This window comes from Triticum dicoccoides, chromosome 5A (assembly GCF_002162155.2).
Source record: "Triticum dicoccoides isolate Atlit2015 ecotype Zavitan chromosome 5A, WEW_v2.0, whole genome shotgun sequence".
Lineage (NCBI taxonomy): Eukaryota > Viridiplantae > Streptophyta > Magnoliopsida > Poales > Poaceae > Triticum > Triticum dicoccoides.
The window spans coordinates 21351453-21374019 of record NC_041388.1 but is presented as its reverse complement, the minus strand read 5'-3'; the positions used below and the strand labels follow the sequence as shown (position 1 = coordinate 21374019).

The 22567-nt window shown below is 43.6% G+C and overlaps 1 protein-coding gene and 1 pseudogene across 1 annotated transcript; both read left to right on the top strand.

Moving 5' to 3' along the window:
* Positions 1 to 2771: 2771 nt before the first annotated feature.
* Positions 2772 to 11277, top strand: LOC119298855. The gene is made up of 19 exons (XM_037576159.1): positions 2772 to 2860; positions 3240 to 3392; positions 3500 to 3584; positions 4101 to 4203; positions 4284 to 4368; positions 4785 to 4868; positions 4951 to 4980; positions 5066 to 5169; positions 6116 to 6221; positions 6801 to 7225; positions 7438 to 7519; positions 7688 to 7864; positions 7935 to 7988; positions 8745 to 8837; positions 8927 to 8992; positions 9102 to 9148; positions 9278 to 9949; positions 10184 to 10688; positions 10904 to 11277. Exons 2-18 carry the CDS (start codon positions 3276 to 3278, stop codon positions 10572 to 10574), a joined length of 2721 nt encoding a protein of 906 aa, XP_037432056.1. The 5' UTR covers positions 2772 to 2860; positions 3240 to 3275; the 3' UTR covers positions 10575 to 10688; positions 10904 to 11277.
* Positions 10954 to 22004, top strand: LOC119299076 (annotated as a pseudogene).
* The last annotated feature ends 563 nt before the right edge of the window (positions 22005 to 22567 follow it).

Sequence of the window (22567 nt, the reverse complement as noted above, 5' to 3'; positions counted from 1 at the left end):
CGCCCAGCCTCACTGCGCACCGCCCGCCGCCCGCCGCCGACGCGCCGCGCACCGCAGCCGCGCCCGCACCCATTTCCCATCGATGCGCCAAACGGGGGCGATGATGGACGGCGCCGCCCAGCTCCTGTCCGACGGAGTCGCCGGGTTCCCGCTCTCGGGGCCAACCCCTCCCCTGTGTCGGCTCGCGCATCGGCTTGGAGGCCCCTCGGGGCTGCCGCCGGTGCGGGAGTCCTGCGCGGCCGTGAGGGCTGGGGACCAAGCGGCGGGGCCCGTGGTGCATTCCTGTTGAGGGTTTGCTGGGGTTGGCCGGGATCTGAGCCGCCGTCGATGGATTTCTCGGGGCCGCAGCTTGCCGCCGGCGTCCACGCCGTAGGAGCCAAGGAAGGGGCGCCCTGCTGGTTTGCCGGCGCTGGAGAGGCTCATGGCAGGGGGAGCTCCTCACCTCTGCTTCGGGCACGAGGCGGCTGAAGTGCTGCCGGCGCTGGAGAGGCTCGTGGCAGGGAGCTCCTCTCCTCTGCTTCGGGCACGAGGCGGTTGAAGCGCTCGAATAGCAGAGCAGCGGGGCGAGGGCGATGGGTGGCGCGGGCGCTGGACGGGACTTTATGCAGGTCTTCCGCGAGATGGGGATGATGTGGAGGGGGTCTGGACACCGGCGGGTCGCGAGGCGACCGAAGCACTCGTGGTGTAGAGCTGCGGGGCGGGGGCCGAAGGGTGGCGCGGGCGCTGGATGGGAGACTTGATGCAGGTTTTCGGCGAGATGGGGATGGCGTGGAGGGGTCTGGACGCCGGCGGCGCTCGGGCTTCAGGCGGCCATGGTCCTCTCTATCTGCTGAAAAATAGAAGACAGAGAGAGATCTTAGAGAAAAGAAGCGCGGGAGAGAGAAGAGAGATGGAGGAGGGGGAGGGCTCACCGACGGCGCGACTTTGCCGGAGACGCTCGACAGCGCGGTGGGCCGTGGGCGTTGACATGTTGCTCATGGGCTGCGGGCCGTGGGCGGCGCCTGCTCGGGCGCAAGACCGACCCGTGTCTGATTTGGAGGTGAAGGGGGGTGCAGCGACGGCGGTGCTCGAGGCTCGAGCTGCGACGGCGGCCTCGAGCGGGAGGAGTGACGGAGCCAATCTGATCTGAAAAACCAGAAAAAGGGGCCGATAGTGGCTGTTGAAGCTGGAGCGCTGGCGGCCGCCGGTGGAGCGCGGAATCCGCTGGCGTGCGGAGGTGGTGCGGGTGTGCGGGAGATGCGTGGAGGAGAGAATCCTGGCGGCAGCAGCGGCGTGTCCTAGGGGGAGTTGGGTTGTTCTGTAACGAGAGAATGAGGAGATAAGGTTGCGACGACAGACTCTATAGGACACCTGGAGTCTGGTTTCTTCTAGGCAAGCCGATGTGTGACAGCTAGCTAGCGCATGTTCTTATTTATTTTTTTGCTAGCGCAGGTTGACGATTAAAGTCTCCGAGTCCATCATACCGTGTGTTAGCATGCAGAATTATTTTTGTTTTAAGGTTCAATTTTACTCTGTTTATGGATTAGTATTAGATAAAAAAGTTGAACTAAGGCCAAATTCAATGAGCGACCCATTTCACCGACCGCGTCCGTTTGAGGTGAAACGGACACAAATCGAATTTGGTTGCTATATTTGTATATCCGGAATTTAAATTATTTATTATTATGACACTATGTAATTTATTTGGTTGTAAATTATATGCAATGAGTGCTTTTATTCGGTTCTGAAACTATATTATTGAGAATAAAAATTGTCTACATTTGGCCGTCCGGCCGAGCGGACCAAATGCATCGTCGGCGTTGGACGCACTGCCAACGCGTCTGCAAAGAGGCCTAACGGTGCTCCTTTACCCAAACCAAATGACAAAATCCGGACAAAATAGACTTCTGTTTGGGGTCGCCTGTTGGAGTTGACCTAACATATATACACAAAGTAGGGCACACACAACAAAAACATATATGCTTGCATGTTCAGTAAAGTAAATATCAAATAAATTGTCTCTCGACGCAATTGATTCCGGTTCATATAAGTGCATAATGAACCATCAACGCCAAAACACAGGTATATACGTGTCATGACAATAAAGTCTTTAGTTGATCTTAATAATACTACTGTTCCGGATCATGAAAAGGATGCCATGCTTGAAGTCCCTAAAGAGGGCTGCGTATTGGATGTGGTATGAAGGAACTTGACAACCACCTTATACACACTTTTGCCCCAAACATTAATGCTATGAAGGAACATCAATAATTATATCTAGGTAAAATTATTTTGGAAGTGTTGCATGCACAACATTTTTATTGTCTGGTGATAGTACAATAGTTAATCTGGCGCCCCAAAGAGTCCTATTGTTAATTGATTCATGATTTTTGTCATCGTCATACTTAACCTCTATCTCTCCAGCCTGATTAATGATAATTGATGTTTGCTTTACCACAAAGCACGTCGATTTTTATTCTCCCGTTGCAACGCACGGGCAATTTTCCTAATATAAAATACATGTTTCCAACATCACGTGCGAATTTTCGTGAGAAAGCAAAACATGTTGTGATCTTTCGGGGGAACATAACAAAATCTATTCTATGAAAAGTAGCTTTTCCGGACCAAATTTTCTTTCTGTCCAGATCACAACGTGTGTTGTTTCCACACGATTTTTTTTGAGAAATACATCTTTAGAAAACAGATATTTCGATTGTCTTTTTTCTTCTTCTGGTGTTACTGTTCACTTGAGAGGACGTGAGGGCTCTGTTTCGAATTTTCCAATTGACGGATGGCCTTTTCGTAAAAACAAAACCTTTCCCCGAATCCCCTCTCCCTCTCTCTCGGCGGCGGCGGCGGCGGCGGTGACGGCGAGTTGTAGGTCAGTGCCTCCTCTCATCTACCTCCCCGGGATGCCCTGCCCCCCCTCTCTCTTTCTCTCTCTCTCTCTCTGCGCGAGCGGCGGCGGAGGTGGCACCGGAGAGCGGGGGGCGGCGGGGGCCGAGAACGGAGACCGGTCGTGCAGCGCCGCCCGCCGCCCGCACGTGCAACCTGGCGCCATAGCCGTTATCGCAACATCGTTCGCTCCCTGCCCCTCCCCCTGTCCGCGCTGCATTTTTCTCACCTCTGACTGATGCGACTCTGTAATGGACAACACTGTATCCCAAGCTCAAACCTTTTCAGCTTATACGATGAACATGAAATTAGCTCCAGGCGATTCTGAACTATAATCCCTAGCTCATATGGCATGCGTTTTGCAGGGTTTGATGCTCTGAGGTTTCTCCGGCATCGGTGCCATGGCTCCGCATTACCAGGCCACCACCCTGATTGCCTCCCCGTCCTACCCAGACGCCATCACCTGGTCAAGCGACAACTTGGTGGCTGTTGCCTCTGGCCACATCGTCACTATCCTGGTACGGGCAATTTCAGCACCCTATTGCGCTGCATTCACTTCTTTCTCAGGCATTATGATAATTAGTCTGTTGGATTGACCTTTGCATTCGTTATGTTTTCCTTCTAGAACCCGGCAGCACTTGACGGGCCTCGCGGACTCGTTGTGCTTCGCCCTAGGGATCCTTTTCCCATCGGAGTGGTTAACAGGGAAGGTAGGTCCTATGTTGAATGCGTATTGTAGTACATGTTAGAAGAGTACTCATGCAGTTTGATAGGCACAATGGGGTGAAATAATTATTTCATCCTGAGAGTCTTTTGATTATGGTTGCATGGTCATTATAATAAATCTTGTGAGAATTCAACTCGTAGTGTTAGTTTGGACACATCGTAAGCAATTTGACATTTTGAAACGAGGAATTCAGTCAGTGCTTTTGTTGAGATCGTCAAGGGCCAACTCCAAAGGACGATGATGATTGATATATCGATTTGTTTCAATCTGTGGCAAATATTGAAGAATTGTTCAGGTGTAGTGTAATAACAAGTTTGTTAACATTGATATTGCAGTGAGAATATGATATGCTAGTATGCTGTTCGAATGAAGTGAAAATACCACTTGTTTTTTTGGGACTATAATAGAATATCTGGATGACATTTCAGAAGTTGGCTACTTTACGACAATTGAAAAACAGAAATTTTTGTTTCATTTGAAATCTTCTGAACATTTGCAGATCTCTTTGAACCAAGTTTAGTGCCAACATCCTTAGCGCGTGATACTGAACCATGTGCACGGTCTGTTTCATGGTCTCAACAAGGATTTGCTCCTAATTCTGGGTAATTTCTGTTGACTGATATATTAGATTCATGTATTCATCTTTTCGCCTAATATTTTTGTATATGGATCATTATTTCAGTTGTTTGTTGGCTGTCTGTACTGTTGATGGTCACGTGAATCTTTACCGTCCGCCAGTTTCTGAATTTTGTGATGACTGGGTTAAGGTAAACCTGTTTGGCTAAAGTAGTTCATATTAAGGCATCTGGAGTTAGAATCGGTACCCACCATATTTCTCATTTTTCTGTATACTTGGGACTAAAGTTTGCATGATCCTTATGCATATGGACCCTATAATAATTTATTTATATCAATAGCTCACCATTAACAGTTTCACCTAGTTTGCAGTCAAGTTTTATATGTTAATACCTTTTTTTAACCTGTTACAAACAAGAAACTTGTACATTACAATTTTTGGGTCATAATATTTTTCATTTTTATTAATCTCCCACAAGTTTGTTCTTGCCAAAGTTAATATTTCCTGTTTTCATTTCAATTTTATTTTCTTCTGTCATTGTGGAGTTATCACTTGGTCTAGGCCACATCTACAATTATGCTCATCAACTCCTAATTGGTTGGTTAGGTTGCGGATATATCTCAATTGTTGTTTAACTATTACCAAAATATTAACTTCGGAGAGGATGATGGTCCAGATTCATTTCCTCAGGTACGCTCCCTTCCACCTGAGCACTGAGGTTTCCCTGATTATTGTAGAATTTTGTTGTTGACAGTTTTCTCTCATACATTAGGAAAAAGCAAATATTGACCACGCTCCTCAGGTATGCTCCCTTCCACTTGAACACTGTGATTGGTTTTCTTGATTATCATAGAATATCGTCATGATTTTTTCCCTTCATATATTAGGAAAAGTTAAATAACAAGCACACACTGGACACAGGATACGCCGATGAATTGCAAGAACCTCTTTCTCGCAGGGGTCCTGGACGGAGAAAAAGGAAGCCAGTAAGGTGAATGGTACTGTCTGTTAAATCATCAAAGCTTTACAATTTTCACTGAAAAACATAACTAAGTTTTGAAAAAAAACAAGATAATCCAAAGGGGTTAGTTCAAGAAAAATGATAAGATCGATTCACATGCCTTAGTGGCTTGGTGACAGGGAAGTAATTTCTGTGAAAAGATTTGCATGCCAGGACAGTTCTAGATCATATTAACAGCGACTGTAGAGAAATATGGGTCTAGAAGTTTGCTCTGGGCCTCACACTTCCAACACTTCTTTTCTGGGAGACAGATTATACCTTTATTGCATTTGGCATTTTCTCTGTGAGTGAAGTCCAATGCTTAGTGAGCAATGTTGGCCTCCAATCATAAGAAGTTAGTAGATTGCAGTAACAGAGCACCACTGGTTTGCAAAGCCCTTATACCTAAGGAGCTCGAAAAGGAATGACCACGCCACAGTATCTAAGGCTCTAGCTATGTCGAGCTTCAGCAATAAGCATTGACATATCTTTTAGTAGAATTGAAAAGGAGCATTCAAAGTTTTGCCATGTTTACAAAGCACCTAAACCTGGCTCATTATCTAAAGGAATGTATGTCACCTTGTGTGGTTATAAATCTACGCTGCAATGGGAAAGCTATGCACGTTTTTCTGTTGTAGTATTGATAGTTAATCTGAGAAATAAGGCAAGCCAAGCTAAGGGTGCACGTCATTGCTAAAAGCTATTCATCTTAGCTATTATCTAGTGCCAACTGTTGATATATCAGCCTCATGTAGCACACATAAATAAGGTACATAGGGGTGTTCGGTTTCAACTTTCAAACCCATTACTATCATATGTTTTGGTCTTCAACTGATTTATTTTATTTTCATTTGAAATGCCAACATTTGTGCCTGAATGACCATTCAAAACAATTTTGTGCCTGAATTTTTTTGAAGTGGATTTTGACTGATTGTAGAGTTGAAGGCTATGTTTATGATGATGATGATGGAGATGATACTTCAAAGGATGCAGACTTCTCTCTGAATCCATGCCCTACATTAACGAAGATACCTATGAAAAAGGTAGTTTTTACATGTTGATATGTAGGCTTATGTTCAGTTTAACTTGATTTATTTGAGAAATTTGACAAAATGACACAGTTTTTCTTTGACTTTGCTTCAAAGGCACATGTTCCATTATCTTTGCCAAAATGACACATTTGGATGACAAGTAGACAAAATGACACAGTTTGTGTTTTTTCTTCTTCTCATTTTTGTGTTTTAGGGCCACATGTCAGACTTTGTTGGATGAATATGCCCTCTGCTCTTTCTTCTCTCCAGGTTGCACGTACTGGCCCTAATCAATCGACCGGTCTTTTTTAGATTGAAATGGGAGCATGCTACAGAAAAAATACCAGGAACATTTTCGTCCTAAAAACTCTGGCATGTGACCTCATCAGAATGAAAAAAATGAGAAAAAATAACACTGTCATTTTGTCTAACTGTCATCCAAATATGTGCGATTCTGGCAAGGACAATGAAAGGCGTGCTTCTAGAGCAAAGGCATAGGAAAAGCGTGTTATTTTGTCAAATTGTTCTTATTTTGAACTCACAAACATGGTTCTGATTCTGGATTTAACTTTGGCCCAATTGTGATTCCAGATTGACAGGCCTGTGCATCAAATGGCTGTCGTAATTGCGCAAGCTGGCTCACAAAATACCAAAGAAGCATTCTCTTGCAATGGAGAAAACAAAATTCTTCCTCTGATCACAGCAAAACAATATTCATGTCGCAATGCACTTTTGTCTTCTCTCGTAGTTGCATGGTCACCAGTTTTGCCATCACACAACGCTATTTCTCATTGGTGCATTCTTGCTGTTGGCTCAAAGTCTGGGGATGTTTCATTTTGGAAAATAAATAAGCCCGAGCACTACACGATAGATGTTTGCACTGTTACCAAAGATCCAATATTCGTTGCGGTTCTTCAAGCTCATAATTCATCGGTTTGTGCCATGAGCTGGGAAGTTTCATGTTCAAGATCTTCAAAGTCTTCATTGCTTTTAGTAACTGGATGCTCGGATGGAAGGTAAGCACATTATACTTATTCTTTGTAAATGTTGCAAACCTATCATTTGTCTTTAAATGGTTTCATTGAGCTTGATTCATGACATGTGGAAAAGGATAACTATGTTTAATTAATTAAATAAGATGTTTCGTGCTATTTCGCAAGAAGTCCTGGATGCTAGATCAGCAGCATAGAACCTGCGCGATCAATGATTTTCCATGAACTTTTTTCAGTGTGAAGATATGGTCAGGTGACATCGAAGGATTGAATCAATGTACAGATGCGAAAGAAGTGTCATTTTCGTTAGTTGCAGAGGTACATATTAAGCAACATCTTGTACCTGTGTTTATATTTTGTTGCATATAGGTGGATATTCGACCCTAATTGATGCAACATCCAATGAATATAGGCATGCTTGTCTTTAGCTTTATTGTTGTGGCTGCTCTAATTATATACTCAATTCTGAAATGTTCCTCTCTTCAGGTGACCACTAATTCATCAGCTCCTGTCTCATCAATTTCATTGTCCACACCAGCTCAGCCTCGACGCGAGGTTAATTTGGCAGTTGGAAGAGTATCTGGATCACTGGAAACATGGATATTGGACCTGTGCAGCAACAAAGTTGAGAATAGCAGTGAATGTCATGCACATGATCGAGTGGTAACATTTCATTGTAATCGAATGCCTTTTCTCTCCAATAAAATTCAACTAATTGTCAACACTACCATAGGTGACAGGTTTATCGTGGGGTTTAGATGGCCACTGTTTATACAGCTGCAGTCAGGTGCATTAACTTGTCGCAACTCTGTGATTATTCCTTCTGATTGTGGTAGGGTAAAAAAAATTAATCATGAAATTGTGTCCTCTCCTACGGCTCCTAGTAGGTTACCTTAGCCGGTCCCTTGGCTCCCACAGGGAGCGGCAATACTACTATGTGAAGTCCTAACAAATTTTGTTACTATGGTAGTATGGGTAGTATGTGCGGATTTGGTTGTTAAAGTTACTGAAACGCTCCAAATATGCTAGAATTAACAACATAATCATTACTTATATTGTGAGATGGATACTGATGTCAAGTTGTCAACTGGCAACCAATACCATGTGAACATCCCATGTCAATGCCATCATATGACATGTTGCTATGGCATGTTGAAAGTTATTCCAAGCTAAAAGGCTAGTTAACCACTTGACCTAGTTATGGATAATTAGTCAATGACTGCTGTCTTGGTCCCTTGACATATATGTTGTATTAGTACTGTTGGCTATGTACTAGTAGTACTGTGCTTATCCTGATACCTTTTTGGTACTGTTATTCAAGCTTCGTTTCAAACTTGTAACTGCTAAACATTTACAAGTCCCTTTAGATGTCTTATGTATTTGATGGAGTTACTTTAGTTTTTCACAAATATGCTTCTAATAATAACTCCCTTGTCCATGTTCTTTTCTTGCACCTGAATTGTATTATACTGCACAGTATTATTTTGTGTCATCCTAAACTTTGCTTTTCATGCGGATTCTGCAAATTTTCCATCTTTATCAGGATAATTCTGCACGCTGTTGGATCTTTGGAAAAAATCAACTTGAAGAAGTTCCCGTGCACACAAATTTCCCAGAGCTAAAAGAATCAATAGATGTAAAACTGAGACTCCTCGTTGACCTTCGTTTTTTTCCTGAATGTGTGAGCTTGTATCACACTAACTGGTATCTCAAATGTTCATGCAGCTCTCAGTAGTATCTCATCAATGCTTTGGTCTTACACTTGCACCTGGAGAAGTAATGATTGCTGTGGTATGCTGTTGGTTGTTCCTTAAATCTGACATATGTTGCTCAACTGCGACTTGTGCACTTGAGCTTGTGTACATATGCTACACCAATTGATGGATATTGTCTCTTTCAGGTCCGCAGCTTGGATCCAAATATGCTAGATCAGATGTATCAAGCCAGGTATTATTTATGAGCTTAGTATAGGATGTACTGGGGTCTTGTAATAGAAATCTTCATGTATTGACTGCTTTGGGATAAAAGTCCATCATCAATTCATCATGGTAACGTTTTGGTGAACAAAAACAACAGGACACAAAAGGCAGTGGTTGAGTTCATTTGGATTGGTGGTCAGTTCCTTGGCATTCCACTAAACAAGGACATTTATATCTCCAACAAACAATCTGCAAAGTCATCCGAGACTAACTTCTTATGGTGGGGTTCCAACATTCTTTGGTCATTGAAGAATTATGAAAAATGTGAAACTGGACTTGTCTTATGGGACGTCATAGCTGCTTTACAAGTGCTCATGAAATCCGCACCAGCATTTCTGGAGACACTAATGCATAAATGGGTCTCAGATTTGTTTTCAGATGATCAACAACGTGTTTCTATCGATAACCTGTGTCAGTGTAGAAAGGACATGATGTCCAATGTCAGCTCGCGGAAGCTACACCTGCTGAATATCATTTGTAGGAAAGTAATGCTTCGTGATCCTGCTGGAGAAAATGGTAATAGGACGTCAACTGATTTGTGGAGCAGTCTTCTGTTGAGCAGCGAAAGAGAGCTACGAGAGAGACTTGTGGCTTTCACTTTTGCTGCTGTCTTGAATCGAAAGTCATATTTTCTCAAGGGCACATGTGCTGAAAACATGTGGTTCCCTGTTGGCGTTGCCCAGATGCGTTCTTGGGTGTCTATGAACAGTGGAGGAGTGCATAATCAGCTCAGGTCTCTCAGTTCGACAATTAAACGTCTTGGTAGCAGGTATTCAGTTTTGCTAGATTCATTGTTCATCTACTCTATAAGCTGATTTCACTACTTCAAGGAGCTAAAGTAATCTACTCCCTCTGTCCCATAATATAAGAACGTTTCTAACACTACACTAGTGTCAAAAACGTTCTTATATTATGGGACGGAGGGAGTATTAGTTTTGTCAGTTCATTGAACTGTAAAATTGGGCATTCAGTATATCTGCTCTAAATTGTTTTTCTGTTGCAGGATCAACTCTGTGTGTGAATACTCAGCTAAAGAAACATGTGCCTATTGCTCCGCACCGGTTCACTTCGAGTCACCTGACATAGCCTTGTGTGGAAGTGTCGATCCTGCTATTGTTCCCACCGAAAGGCACAAGCTGTCAAGATGTGCAGCATCGATGCGCTTATGTTCTGTTCTGGAACCAACCTGGTACTGTGTATGTTGTGGAGGAATGGTTGATAAGCTTGTGCCCGAGACCTATTTCACCATGAAGACATCTCCCTTGTTGGATGCTGCCGATCCAGATGATGAATCGTCACTTTATTCAGCACCTGCTGTTCCTCGTTGCCCCTACTGCGGCATACTGCTGCAGAGGTTGATGCCAGAGTTCCTGCTCTCCGTCTCCCCGGTATAAAAGCTAGTGGGACTCTTTTGCTCAAGTGCACGTCGTCTCTTTTTGCATTATTGTGCATTTTGTTCTTTATTCCTAGAGGCTGCCAAAAAAGGATCGGAAGCAACGTCATCCTGTGTAAGTCCTGAATTTCTTTTATCTATCTGTTTAAATTATTGAGCTCCAAACACCCTTTTAACACATGATTAGGAAATTTTTACGGAATATGACCAGGAACAATATGAGCTTTATCTTCCGTGCAGCATGCAGATTATATTACTCTACTTTTTAATAGACCTGTTATTAGGCTTTTGGTTGATTGTGGCACTGAGTTTCTTATAATGGTATTTCAGCGACAGCATGATTGTTCTTGGGGAGATGCTTGTTGGTCAGCGCGCGCAGTGGCATCTGTAGCTTCGGTAGAGATCGAGGAAGAGCCAGATAGTCTAAAGGCAAAAGGAAATGGCTCAATAGAAGACAGCGGTGCACAATCTTCATGTCCCATGTTGGAACAAGAGGTCTGGCTTGTTATCATGCTGTACATATTAATGTTTGCTTCTTTTTTTTTTTTCCTTTTGTCGACGGTCCAAATGGCTTCTAGGACTCGTAACTGGTCAAGTGTTTTAGCATACGATGTTCACAAGATTACTTTCCATTGCTGAGCCGTGGACATAAGAGTTCATGTCTCGATTTATAAGATTTTATAGGGTTTTCATGTCTTGATTTATATGATTTGTCATTTTAGCTTTTTGTGAGGCTGTGCTTCAGATTGTTGGTTACTTGCATATAATCGTCAAGCAGCGTGTAAATTTGGCAAAAAATTGCGGATAGGCTGCTAGCGAGGGACTGGCCTCACCCTGCTCGCTGCATGTTGTGTGACCAAGTTGCCGAGACGGCGGCCCATCTCATGATTCTTTTGCTAAGGAGATTTGGCATGCTTCTCCAGAACCGACGACAAGGCGTCCAACTTTGCCTTGAGTACCATTTCCATCTTGGATTGGTGGCCTAAGTCTCTGGTAGCATATGTGGCATGGAACCTTTGGACGGAACGCAATCGCCGTAGTTTTGAGGGGGAGAGATGCTCCTCGGAAACAGTTGCGGACATGGCAAGAGATGAGATTTCGCTGTTTTGGGAGGCTATCAATTGAGGCCTGCCCATCTGTGTTTTATTCTGTTCTTGTTATTTTCCTGGGTCATTTCCTATTTTGCTTCAGTTTGAGGCCTCTTTTGGTATAGGGTAGGAAAATCATAGGAATAGGAAAGTCATAGAAAATGAGATGACATGTACCTCAAATCCTAGTAGGAATAGAAAAGGAGATGCTTTTTGGTTCACATCATATGATTTTTTCCATTGAGTCTAGACTAAGGCCTCCTTTGGTTCATAGGATTGGAAAATCATAGGAATAGGAAAGTCATAGAAAATGAGATGACATGCATCTCAAATCCTATGCATAGGAATAGAAAAAGAGATGCCCTTTGATTCACACCATAGGATTTTTTCCATTGAGTCTAGGCTAATGTTTGTTTTCCTATGAAATGTGGAGGATAGGAAGAATTCCTCCATAGGAATAGGATTTCATTTCTACAAACCAAAGAGCTCTGAAGGAATTTTTCCTATAGAAATCCTATCCTACGAAAATCCTATAAAATTCCTCCAAACCAAAGGAGGCCTAATGTTTATTTTCCTATGAAATGTGGAGGATAGGAAGAATTCCTCCACAGGAATAGGATTTCATTCCTACAAACCAAAGGGCTCTAAAGGAATTTTTCCTACAGAAATCCTATCTTATGAAATTCCTATAAGATTCCTCTAAATCAAAGGAGGCCTGAGTTTTGTGTGCTTTGCCTGTATCCTGTGGTTCAGCGGCATTGTTTTGTACTGATGTTTGGGGCCTTGGTCCATACCCCTTCCCCTTCTTTATGAAATTGGCAGTGCCCCTGCCGTTGCCTGTAAAAATTTTGGCCAAAAATAGTACTCCCTCCGTCCTATAATATAAAAGCGCTTTTTACACTACACTAGTGTAAAAAATGTTTTTATATTATGAGACGGAGGGAGTATTGTAGTATAACATATATACAGATGTGAGGAGGTTTGTTCGATTTTGGAGGATCATAATCCCCCATCTGCCGGGAGTACTATCTTATTTTGTGCTATTTATGCTGGAATGTTTAAAGACTGCTCCGGTAATTGAATAGTGACTTTGACAGTGCAGGCAGGCAAGTAATCTAGATCTAGCGGCTGGTGGCTCCTAACATCTAGTGTCTGGCCACAGAATTGTATGAACCCTGAAGGACTTTGACCGTAGGCTCTATGGTATGGCCAAAAACATCTCTAGATTACTGCCGGTTGAGTGGTGTCAGTTGCAGCAACAGAATCGGCCATGTCATCAAGCTCCGTCTATGCAATACAAGTCCGTGAATCGATGGGCGCGGTGATGCTAATTCATTGTTCGGCGAGATAAGTCCCTCTCTGCTTTCCTTGAAGCATGTAGAGCACATGGATCTTGGCATGAACTGCTTGCTAGGGCCAAACACCCACATTCCTCTGTTCTTGGGCTCCATGGAGAACCTGAGACATCTTAGCCTCTCTGGGGTGCCATTTACTGGTAGAATTCCTTGTCAGTTTGGTAACATGTGCAGCATCTTGACCTTGGTCAGGATGATTATTCTGAAATGTACTCAACGAACATCATCTGGTTAACAAAGCTACCTTATTGAGCGGAATAAATCTCTCGAGTATAGCTGACCGGCCTCGTACCTTGAATATCGTTCCATCTCTAAGTGTTACCAACCTTGCTGAATGTTCACTTGATACTACACAATCGCTTCCCTTCCTCTTTTTTTTTTTCTGAATGTATCGCTTCCCTTCCTTAACCTCACGAAACTTGAGAAGCTTGATCTGTCCTTGAATTATTTAGACCACTCAATTGTGCCAAGTTGGTTTTGGAAAGTGACGAGTCTGAAATACCTCAGTCTTGGTGGGAACCAGTTATTTGGAGAATTTTCGGACGCACTAGGAAACATGACGTCACTCAGGGTACTTGATTTGTCAAACAACAATCTGAATAGAACTGGAAACCTTCAAAATCTTCTTAAAAACCTTCGCTGTTTGCAAATCCTTGCCCTCTCTGAAAATGTTATGAATGAAGATATAGTGGTGTTGATGGAGGGGTTGCTGCAATGTGCACATGAAAAGTTGCTGGTTTAGAGGACTTTAAAGCACTGATGGAGGACAAACTTTGTGATTGGTTTTGGAATACATTTTCACAGACAGATACATTTCTGAAAATATTTTGCTATGGGGAATCTCTGAACTTGACTTTAAAGCACTGTTTAGAGGACAAACTTTGTGATTGGTTTTGGAATACATTTTCACAGACAGATACATTTTCACAGACGGCTCTTGACATCTCTAATAACCAAATAAGTGGCAGCTTGCCAACACATCTAGATGGCATGTCTTTTAAAAGACTCTACCTAAGTTCAAACCAGCTCACCGGTTCAATGCCTTGGTTGCTGACAAATATCAACAGGTTCGACATCTCCAACAATAACTTTTCAGGACTGATACCTTCACATTTTGACGCTCCCCGGCTTCAAATGTTGCTTATCTATTCAAATCGAATTGGTGGGTACATCCCAGAATCTACAGTTATTGAGCCTAGATTTGTCGCACAATGTTTTGGCGGGTGAAATTTCTCAATGTTTTGACATGCAAAAAATACAATTTCTTCTGTCCGGTAACAACAGAAAATTCTCGGCATTTTTGCAGATTCACAGATTTGGAGTTTTGGATCTTGCATGGAACAAGTTGTCTGGAAGATTGCATACATGGATAGGAGATCTGGGGAAATTATGTTTGTACTTTGGACCACACTGCAATTTTTTCTGATATTCCAGTCAACGTAAGCCTTATGTACAAGAAAAAAAACGCATTCTACACAAAACAGCATCGCACCTGAAAATATGCTATTAGCGCGCTATAGCGTGCTATTAGACATTGTACACTGATCAATTTAGCGAGACAACTCTCTACACACTGCTGGAATTTAGTCTATTTTGGGCAGCCCAATAACTATTTCAGAAATTCCTAATAAATCCTAGAGGCCCACTTAGCCCATTTGTGTAAGGCAAGGGATACTACTAAAGTTTAGTCCCACATTGCTAGTTTAGTGGGAGTTGGACCTCCTTATAAGGGAGGTTCTTTCCCCACTTGTATGAGCATGAGAACAAGAGGGATATCCACGCGCGCTCCTCCTCCGCCGCCCGCCTCGTCACGGGTTGTGGGAATGAGCCGAGCCGATATCTAAATTTTTGCCACGCACTACGGGTATACGAAAGGTCACACGGAAGCTGAAAAGATTTTTTGCGAAAGTGGAGTTCGAATGCGAACGGTGCAGCCCTTCGGCTGCTGGCTGTTCGCTTCATCTCCGTCTCTTTGTTTCACCTCCCGTCGCTGCCCTCTCGCCTCCTTCTCTTGCGCCTATAAAAGGGAGGTCACTCCTCCCAGAGAGACGCACCAGAACTACTCCTTCCCTCGCCATCGGTTCCATCACTGAGCTGCTGTTGTCTTCCTCATCCCGACTTGCGGCGTGCACCACACGTCGGGACAGTAGGCCTCCGAGACCGCACCTTTTGAGTCCTGTACGGGAGAAGGGTGATAAGGTTTTTGGGGAGCGCTCAACGCGACTACTGGCTGCTTCATCACGGATGATCCGGTCGCCGACGACTACTTCCCCGATGACGACTTCTTCCCCGACGTCCACGACCTCCTCGATGACATGGCAGGCGAGGACACCGACCCCAAGTCCAGCGCTTCTGCAGCTGTTGTGCCGTACGTGCTCTTCTCCTTTCTATTAGAAGTCCTGCTACAATTCTTGGCTCTAGTTTCTGCCCTACGTATGTTAGGTTTTATGTCATTTAAGCAACTTCATCTAGTGTCTGTTCTAGATGTGTTTAGCTCAAGTTCATATATGCAGATGATGTTTATCTTCTCTCTGTCAGATTGCATGACTTGCTTTATATTTGCTATATTAGTCATGCCTTATCTAGTATTTCCGCTAGCAAAATTATTTGGTAAATTGCTTATATTTCCAACAATCCAAAAACCTTATTATAGGCAATTTACACCAAGTGGTTTTGCTGCTTCCATGAGACCTCCTATATTTGAGGGTATCCACTATAAGAGGTGGCGCGTGAGAGCAGTCTTATGGTTTCAAACCATGAGTTGCTATGACGCCACTCTCGGCAAACCTGAAGGAGAGCTTGATGCTCAACAGGCACACGCTTTTCAAAAAATGGATACACTGTTTAAAGCTGCTCTCTTGAGTGTTCTTGGTGAGAATATAGTTGATGCTTATGCGTCAATTGATAATGGAAAAGATATGTGGGATGCACTCGAGGTCAAGTTTGGGGTCTCGGATGCCGACACTGAGCTGTACATCATGGTGCAATTCTATGATTACAGGATGACTAAAGATCGCTCCGTGGTTGAGCAGGCTCATGAAATACAGTCATTTGCTAGAGAACTTGAGCACTTCAACTGCATGCTACCGGACAAGTTTGTTGCCGGGGGTATCACTGCTAAGCTTCCTCCTTCGTGGAGGAACTTTGCTACCTTACTGAAGCATAAGAGACAGGAGTTTTCCGTTCCAGATCTCATTGGTACTCTTGATGTGGAAGAAAAGGCGAGAGCAAAGGACACACGTGCTCGAGGTATTGAGGGAGGATCTAGTGCCAATTTGGTACAGAAGAAGAACTTCCAGCCCCACAAGTTCAAGAACAAGGGCAAGTTTGATGGTAAAGCAAAGTTTGATGGGAAGAACAAGGCTGTGCAACACATGAACTTCAAAAAGAAGAATGACACGAAGAAAGGTGCTTGTCATGTGTGTGGGGATCCTGATCATTGGGCTCCTAGTTGCCCTAATCGCTATGACAAGCGTCATCCTGGGAAAGGCGGCAAGACCGCTAATGTTGTCATTGGAGACACTGACATGAAGGATGATGGGTATGGTATATTTCCCACTATTCTTTCAGTATGTCATTCTCCTGATTGGTTGATTGACACGTGTGCTACTGTGCATGTATGCGGTGATATTTCCATGTTTTTGTCTTATCAGACCGCAAGGACTTCAACCGTGCTGATGGGCAACGGTTCAAGTGCTTCTGTTCGTGGTGTTGGCACGGTCGATCTGAAGTTTACTTCGGGGAAGATCGTGCGGCTGAAGAACGCGAATTATGTCCCCTCCGTCAATAAAAATATTGTTAGCGGATCTCTTTTGTGTAGAGATGGCTATAAGCTTGTCTTTGAGTCGAATAAATTTGTAATATCCAAGTATGGAACCTTTGTTGGTAAAGGCTATGAGTCAGGAGGCCTGTTTCGTTTATCCTTGTCAGACGTTTGCAATAAAGTTGTTAATCATGTTTGCAACAATAGTGAATCAAATGTGTGGCATTCACGTCTTTGTCATGTTAACTTTGGTTGCATGTCGCGACTAGCGAAGTTGAACTTAATCCCTAGTTTCACCACTGTCAAGGGATCTAAGTGTCAAGTTTGTGTGCAAGCTAAGCAACCTCGTAAGTCCCACACGACTGCGGAAACGAGAAATCTTGCACCACTAGAACTCATACATTCAGATCTATGTGAAATGAATGGTGTTTTGACAAAAGGTGGAAAGAAATATTTCATGACGTTAATTGATGACTCCACTAGATATTGCCGTGTGTATCTTCTGAAATCTAAGGATGAGGTTTTGAACTTTTTCAAGATCTATAAAGCTGGAGTGGAAAACCAACTTGATCAAAAAATCAAGAGGCTTAGGTCCGACCGTGGTGGAGAGTATTTTTCCAATGAATTTGATGCTTTTTGTGCGGAACATGGTATAATCCATGAGAGGACGCCTCCCTATTCACCTCAGTCAAATGGGGTAGCCGAAAAAAAGAACCGTACTCTAACTGATTTGGTTAACGCCATGTTAGACACATCGGGTCTCTTCAAGGCATGGTGGGGGGGGGGGGCGATATTGACGGCATGTCATGTCCTAAACCGAGTTTCCACAAAGAACAAAGAGATAACTCCATTCGAGGAATGGGAGAAGAAAAGGTTAAAACTCTCTTATCTACGAACCTGGGGTTGTTTGGTGAAAGTCAATGTTCCAATTCCAAAGAAGCGGAAGCTGATTGTGTTTTCTTGGGATATGCTTTTCATAGCATTGGCTATAGATTCTTGGTTGTAAAACCTGAGGTACCTGACATGCATGTCGGTACGATCATGGAGTCGAATGATGCGACTTTCTTTGAAGATATCTTTCCCATGAAGGATATGGCTACCTCATCTAATCAGGAGATGCCTAGTTCATCGAATCAGAAACCAATTACAATTACTGAACCTGCCATTTCGATGGAACACTTTGAAAGTCCTGTGGATGAGAACAATGAAGTTCCTACTAGGAGCAAGAGACAGAGGACTGCAAAGTCCTTTGGTGATGATTTTCTTGTGTATCTCATAGATGACACTCCCAGTTCTATTTCAGAGGCATATGCATCTGAAGATGCTGACTACTGGAAGGAAGCGGTTCGTAGCGAGATGGATTCCATCTTGGCGAATGAAACTTGGGAGATAACTGATCGTCCGTATGGGCGCAAAGCTATAGGATGCAAGTGGGTATTTAAGAAAAAGCTTAGGCCTGATGGTACTATTGAAAAGTACAAGGCTCGGCTCGTGGCTAAGGGTTATACCCAAAAGGAAGGTGAAGACTTCTTTGATACTTACTCACGTGTGGCTCGACTGAACTATTCGAGTTCTACTTTCACTAGCTGCCTCGCATGGTCTTCTCGTTCATCAAATGGATATTAAGACTGCTTTCCTAAATGGAGAGTTGGACGAGGAAATTTATATGGAACAACTAGATGGGTTTGTACTAGATGGTCAGGAAGGAAAAATGTGCAAGTTGCTGAAGTCTTTGTATGGACTCAAGCAAGCACCCAAACAGTGGCATAAGAAGTTTGAAAGAACTTTAACAGCTGCAGGCTTTGTTGTAAATGAAGCTGACAAATGTGTGTACTATCGCCATGGTGGGGGCGAGGGAGTTATCCTTTGCTTGTATGTTGATGGCATACTGATTTTCGGAACAAATCTGAATGTTATTAAGGAGGTTAAGAATTTCCTATCTCGCTGTTTTGAGATGAAGGATTTAGGAGTGGCTGATGTCATTCTGAACATCAAGTTGTTGAGAGACGATGATGGTGGGGTTACATTGCTTCAATCTCACTATGTGGAAAAGATCTTGAGTCGCTTTGGCTATAGTGACTGCAAGCCCTCTCCAACACCATATGATGCGAGTGTGTTACTTCGAAAGAATCGAAGAATTGCTAGAGATTAATTGAAATATTCTCAGATTATTGGCTCGCTTATGTATTTAGCCAGTGCTACAAGACCTGGCATCTCTTTTGCTGTTAGCAAACTGAGTCGGTTTGTCTCAAAACCAGGAAATGTGCATTGGAAAGCTCTAGAGAGAGTTTTGCGTTATTTGAAAGGCACCGCGAATTATGGAATTCACTACACCGGGCACCCAAAGGTGCTTGAAGGGTATAGTGACTCAAACTGGATCTCAGATGCTGATGAGATAAAGGCCACGAGCGGATATGTATTCACTCATGCAGGTGGTGCTGTTTCTTGGAAGTCTTGCAAGAAGACCATCTTAAATGAGGTCAACAATGGAAGCAGAACTCACAGCACTAGATACAGCTACGGTAGAAGCAGATTGGCTTCGTCGGCTCTTGAATGACTTGCCGGTTGTTGAGAAACCTATACCGGGTATCCTTATGAACTACGACAAACAAACTGTGATTACGAAAGTGAGAAGCTCAAAGGATACCATGAAGTCATCAAGACACGTTCAGAGAAGGTTAAAGTCTATCAGGAAAATGAGAAACTCCGAAGTTATTGCATTGGATTATATCCAAGCGTCTAAAAATCTGGCAGATCCTTTTACTAAGGGTCTATCACATAATGTGATAGATAATGCATCAAGGGAGATGGGTATGAGACCCACAATATGAGTTGTTCATAGTGGTAACATATTCTTTGTGATCGGAGATCCCGTGAATTAGATGTGGAAGACAAGTTGTTGGCCAACTGAGAGGAGAGTATCCTTACTATTCACAATACCACTTCATGAAGATGCAATACTCTCCTAATTCGCATGGCAGGTTGATGTATATCTTAATGTGTTCTAAGTGGCTTATTTAAGTAGAGATGTTATCCTGCAGAATATTTTTTGAAGAACACACCTATATGAGTCTGATTGTCAAATGTCACAATCTATGAGAGTAGGGTTCTCTCTGGTAAACTCATGAAAGATCACGGAGTATGACGCATAAGCTCCACCCGCGGGGAAGACCCACGGTAGCCACGTATCGGTCAAGGCTTTATGTGAAGCTAGATTCGCAGAAAACTTACAGTTCAAGGCCAAGTCCACTGTTCAAGTTGCTTACTAGTGTAGCATAGAGTTCTAGGTGGAAGTTCAACTTAACAGTCTCCACTGCACTACCGGTATATAAAACAGTATTTTGGAACCACAGGCAAATTTCTGTGTGCCTCTAGGATCTGGTGGGGGATTGCTGGAATTTAGTCTATTTTGGGCAACTCAATAACTATTTCATAAATTCCTAATAAATCCTAGAGGCCCACTTAGCCCATTTGTGCAAGGCAAGGGATACTACTAAAGTTTAGTCCCACATTGCTAGTTTAGTGGGAGTTGGACCTCCTTATAAGGGAGGTTCTTTCCCCACTTGTATAAGCATGAGAACAAGAGGGATATCCACGCGCGCTCCTCCTCCGCCGCCCGCCTCGTCACGGGTTGCGGGAATGAGCCGAACCGATATCTAAATTTTTGCCACGCACTAAGGGTATACGAAAGGTCACACGAAAGCTGAAAAGATTTTTTGTGTAAGTGGAGTTCGAATGCGAACGGTGTAGCCCTTCGGCTGCTGGCTGTTCGCTTCATCTCCGTCTCTTTGTTTCGCCTCCCGTCGCTGCCCTCTCGCCTCCTTCTCTTGCGCCTAAAAAAGGGAGGTCGCTCCTCCCAGAGAGACGCACCAGAACTACTCCTTCCCTCGCCATCGGTTCCATCTCTGAGCTGCTGTTGTTTTCCTCATCCCGGCTTGCGGCGTGCACTGCACGTCGGGACAGTAGGCCTCCGAGACCGCACCTTTTGAGTCCTGTACGGGAGAAGGGTGATAAGGTTTTTGGGGAGCGCTCAGCACGACTACTGGCAACTTCATCACGGACGATCCGGTCGCCGACGACTACTTCCCCGACGACGACTTCTTCCCCGACGTCCACGACCTCCTCAACGACATGGCAGGCGAGGACACCGACCCCAAGTCCAGCGCTTCTGCAGCTGCTGTGCCGTACGTGCTCTTCTCCTTTCTGTTAGAAGTCCTGCTACAGTTCTTGGCTCTAGTTTCTGCCCTACGTATGTTAGGTTCTATGTCGTTTAAGCAACTTCATCTAGTGTCTGTTCTAGATGTGTTTAGCTCAAGTTCATATATGCAGACAATGTTTATCTTCTCTCTGTCAGATTGCATGACTTGCTTTAAATTTGCTATATTAGTCATGCTTTATCTAGTATTTCCGCTAGCAAAATTATTTGGTAAATTGCTCATATTTCCAACACACACTATAATGTGCTATTACTGGCGCTATAGCACGCTAGTTTTTCCAGAGCTTATGTATCTTCACTAGTTGGATATTTCATCCAACAATTTCTCTGGTGCAATACCTTGGCATCTATCAAACCTAACATCGTCTATGACAAAAGTACAAAAGGAATTATTGTATATGACTGATGGACCTATTGGAGGCATTGGAATTGATAGTTGTTCCAAGGTATCGATTGAGATGGGGGCTAGTTGGCTTAGAGAAATATTATCAGTAGTTACAAACGGACAACAACTTGTATATGGTAGAACACTTGTATATTTTGCGAGCGTTGATTTATCCAATAACTCCTTGACTGGTGAAATTCCTATGGCGATCACTTCTCTTTTCGCACTAACGAATTTGAATTTGCCATCGAAAAAATTGAGTGGACAAATACCAGACATGATTGGAGTTGTGCAGTTGTTGGTATCTCTCGACCTCCCCCAGAATAACCTCTCCGGAGAAATCCCATCGAGCTTATCAAGTCTTACATCTTTGGAGTCCTTGAACCTGTCCTACCACAATTTGTGTGGAAGGATATCCTCTAGCCACCAACTTGACATCCTCAACGTTGACAACCCGTCACTTATGTACATCAATAACAATGGGCTTTGTGCTGTGGGCCTCTCAATAATTGTCCAGGAAATGGTTGTTTCGTCATCCATGGCGATCTTAGAAGCATCAAACAAGAGTTTGAGCCATTGACATTTTATCTTGGTGTTGTGCTGGGACTTGCGGAGGGGCTTTAAATGGTGTTTTGTGCACCGTTGTTAAAAAGACATGGAGAATCGGTACCGAACAAATCGACTTGAATGCATGATGCCTATAAAATTAGGTGTGTTCGCTATTTGTAAGCTGCATAAAAACCGAATTGGTGTAAGTCGATTTTACGGGATAAGAAAGGGAGGTGGGCGGAATTCCAAGGATGAGATGGGAGGACATGGCAAGCGGCAGCAAGACGAGCCAGGAACAAGCCGTAGCCGTGATTGGCCATGACATCTTAGGCGGAGGCTTGACAAGTGGAGGTGAAGCCTTTTATTTTTTACTGCTGCTTGGATTAGGCTAGGACCTCCTTGGAGGAGAGGATGACACGACAATCCATAACTAGGCGTGATGTCGTAGCCAAAAGAGGAGGAACAATAGAGGTTTGGTAAAATCGACATATGTAGCAATGGGGACGGCCCGGACGGGGATCTGATTTCTAGATGTTCTTTCCTCCAACTCAAGAAAAGAACCTTGTCAACGAGGCTTCTGCCTCCTCCCCTCGGAGTTGTTGGCGGTCCTCACCGTTTCTGATGGCCTTTGGGTCATG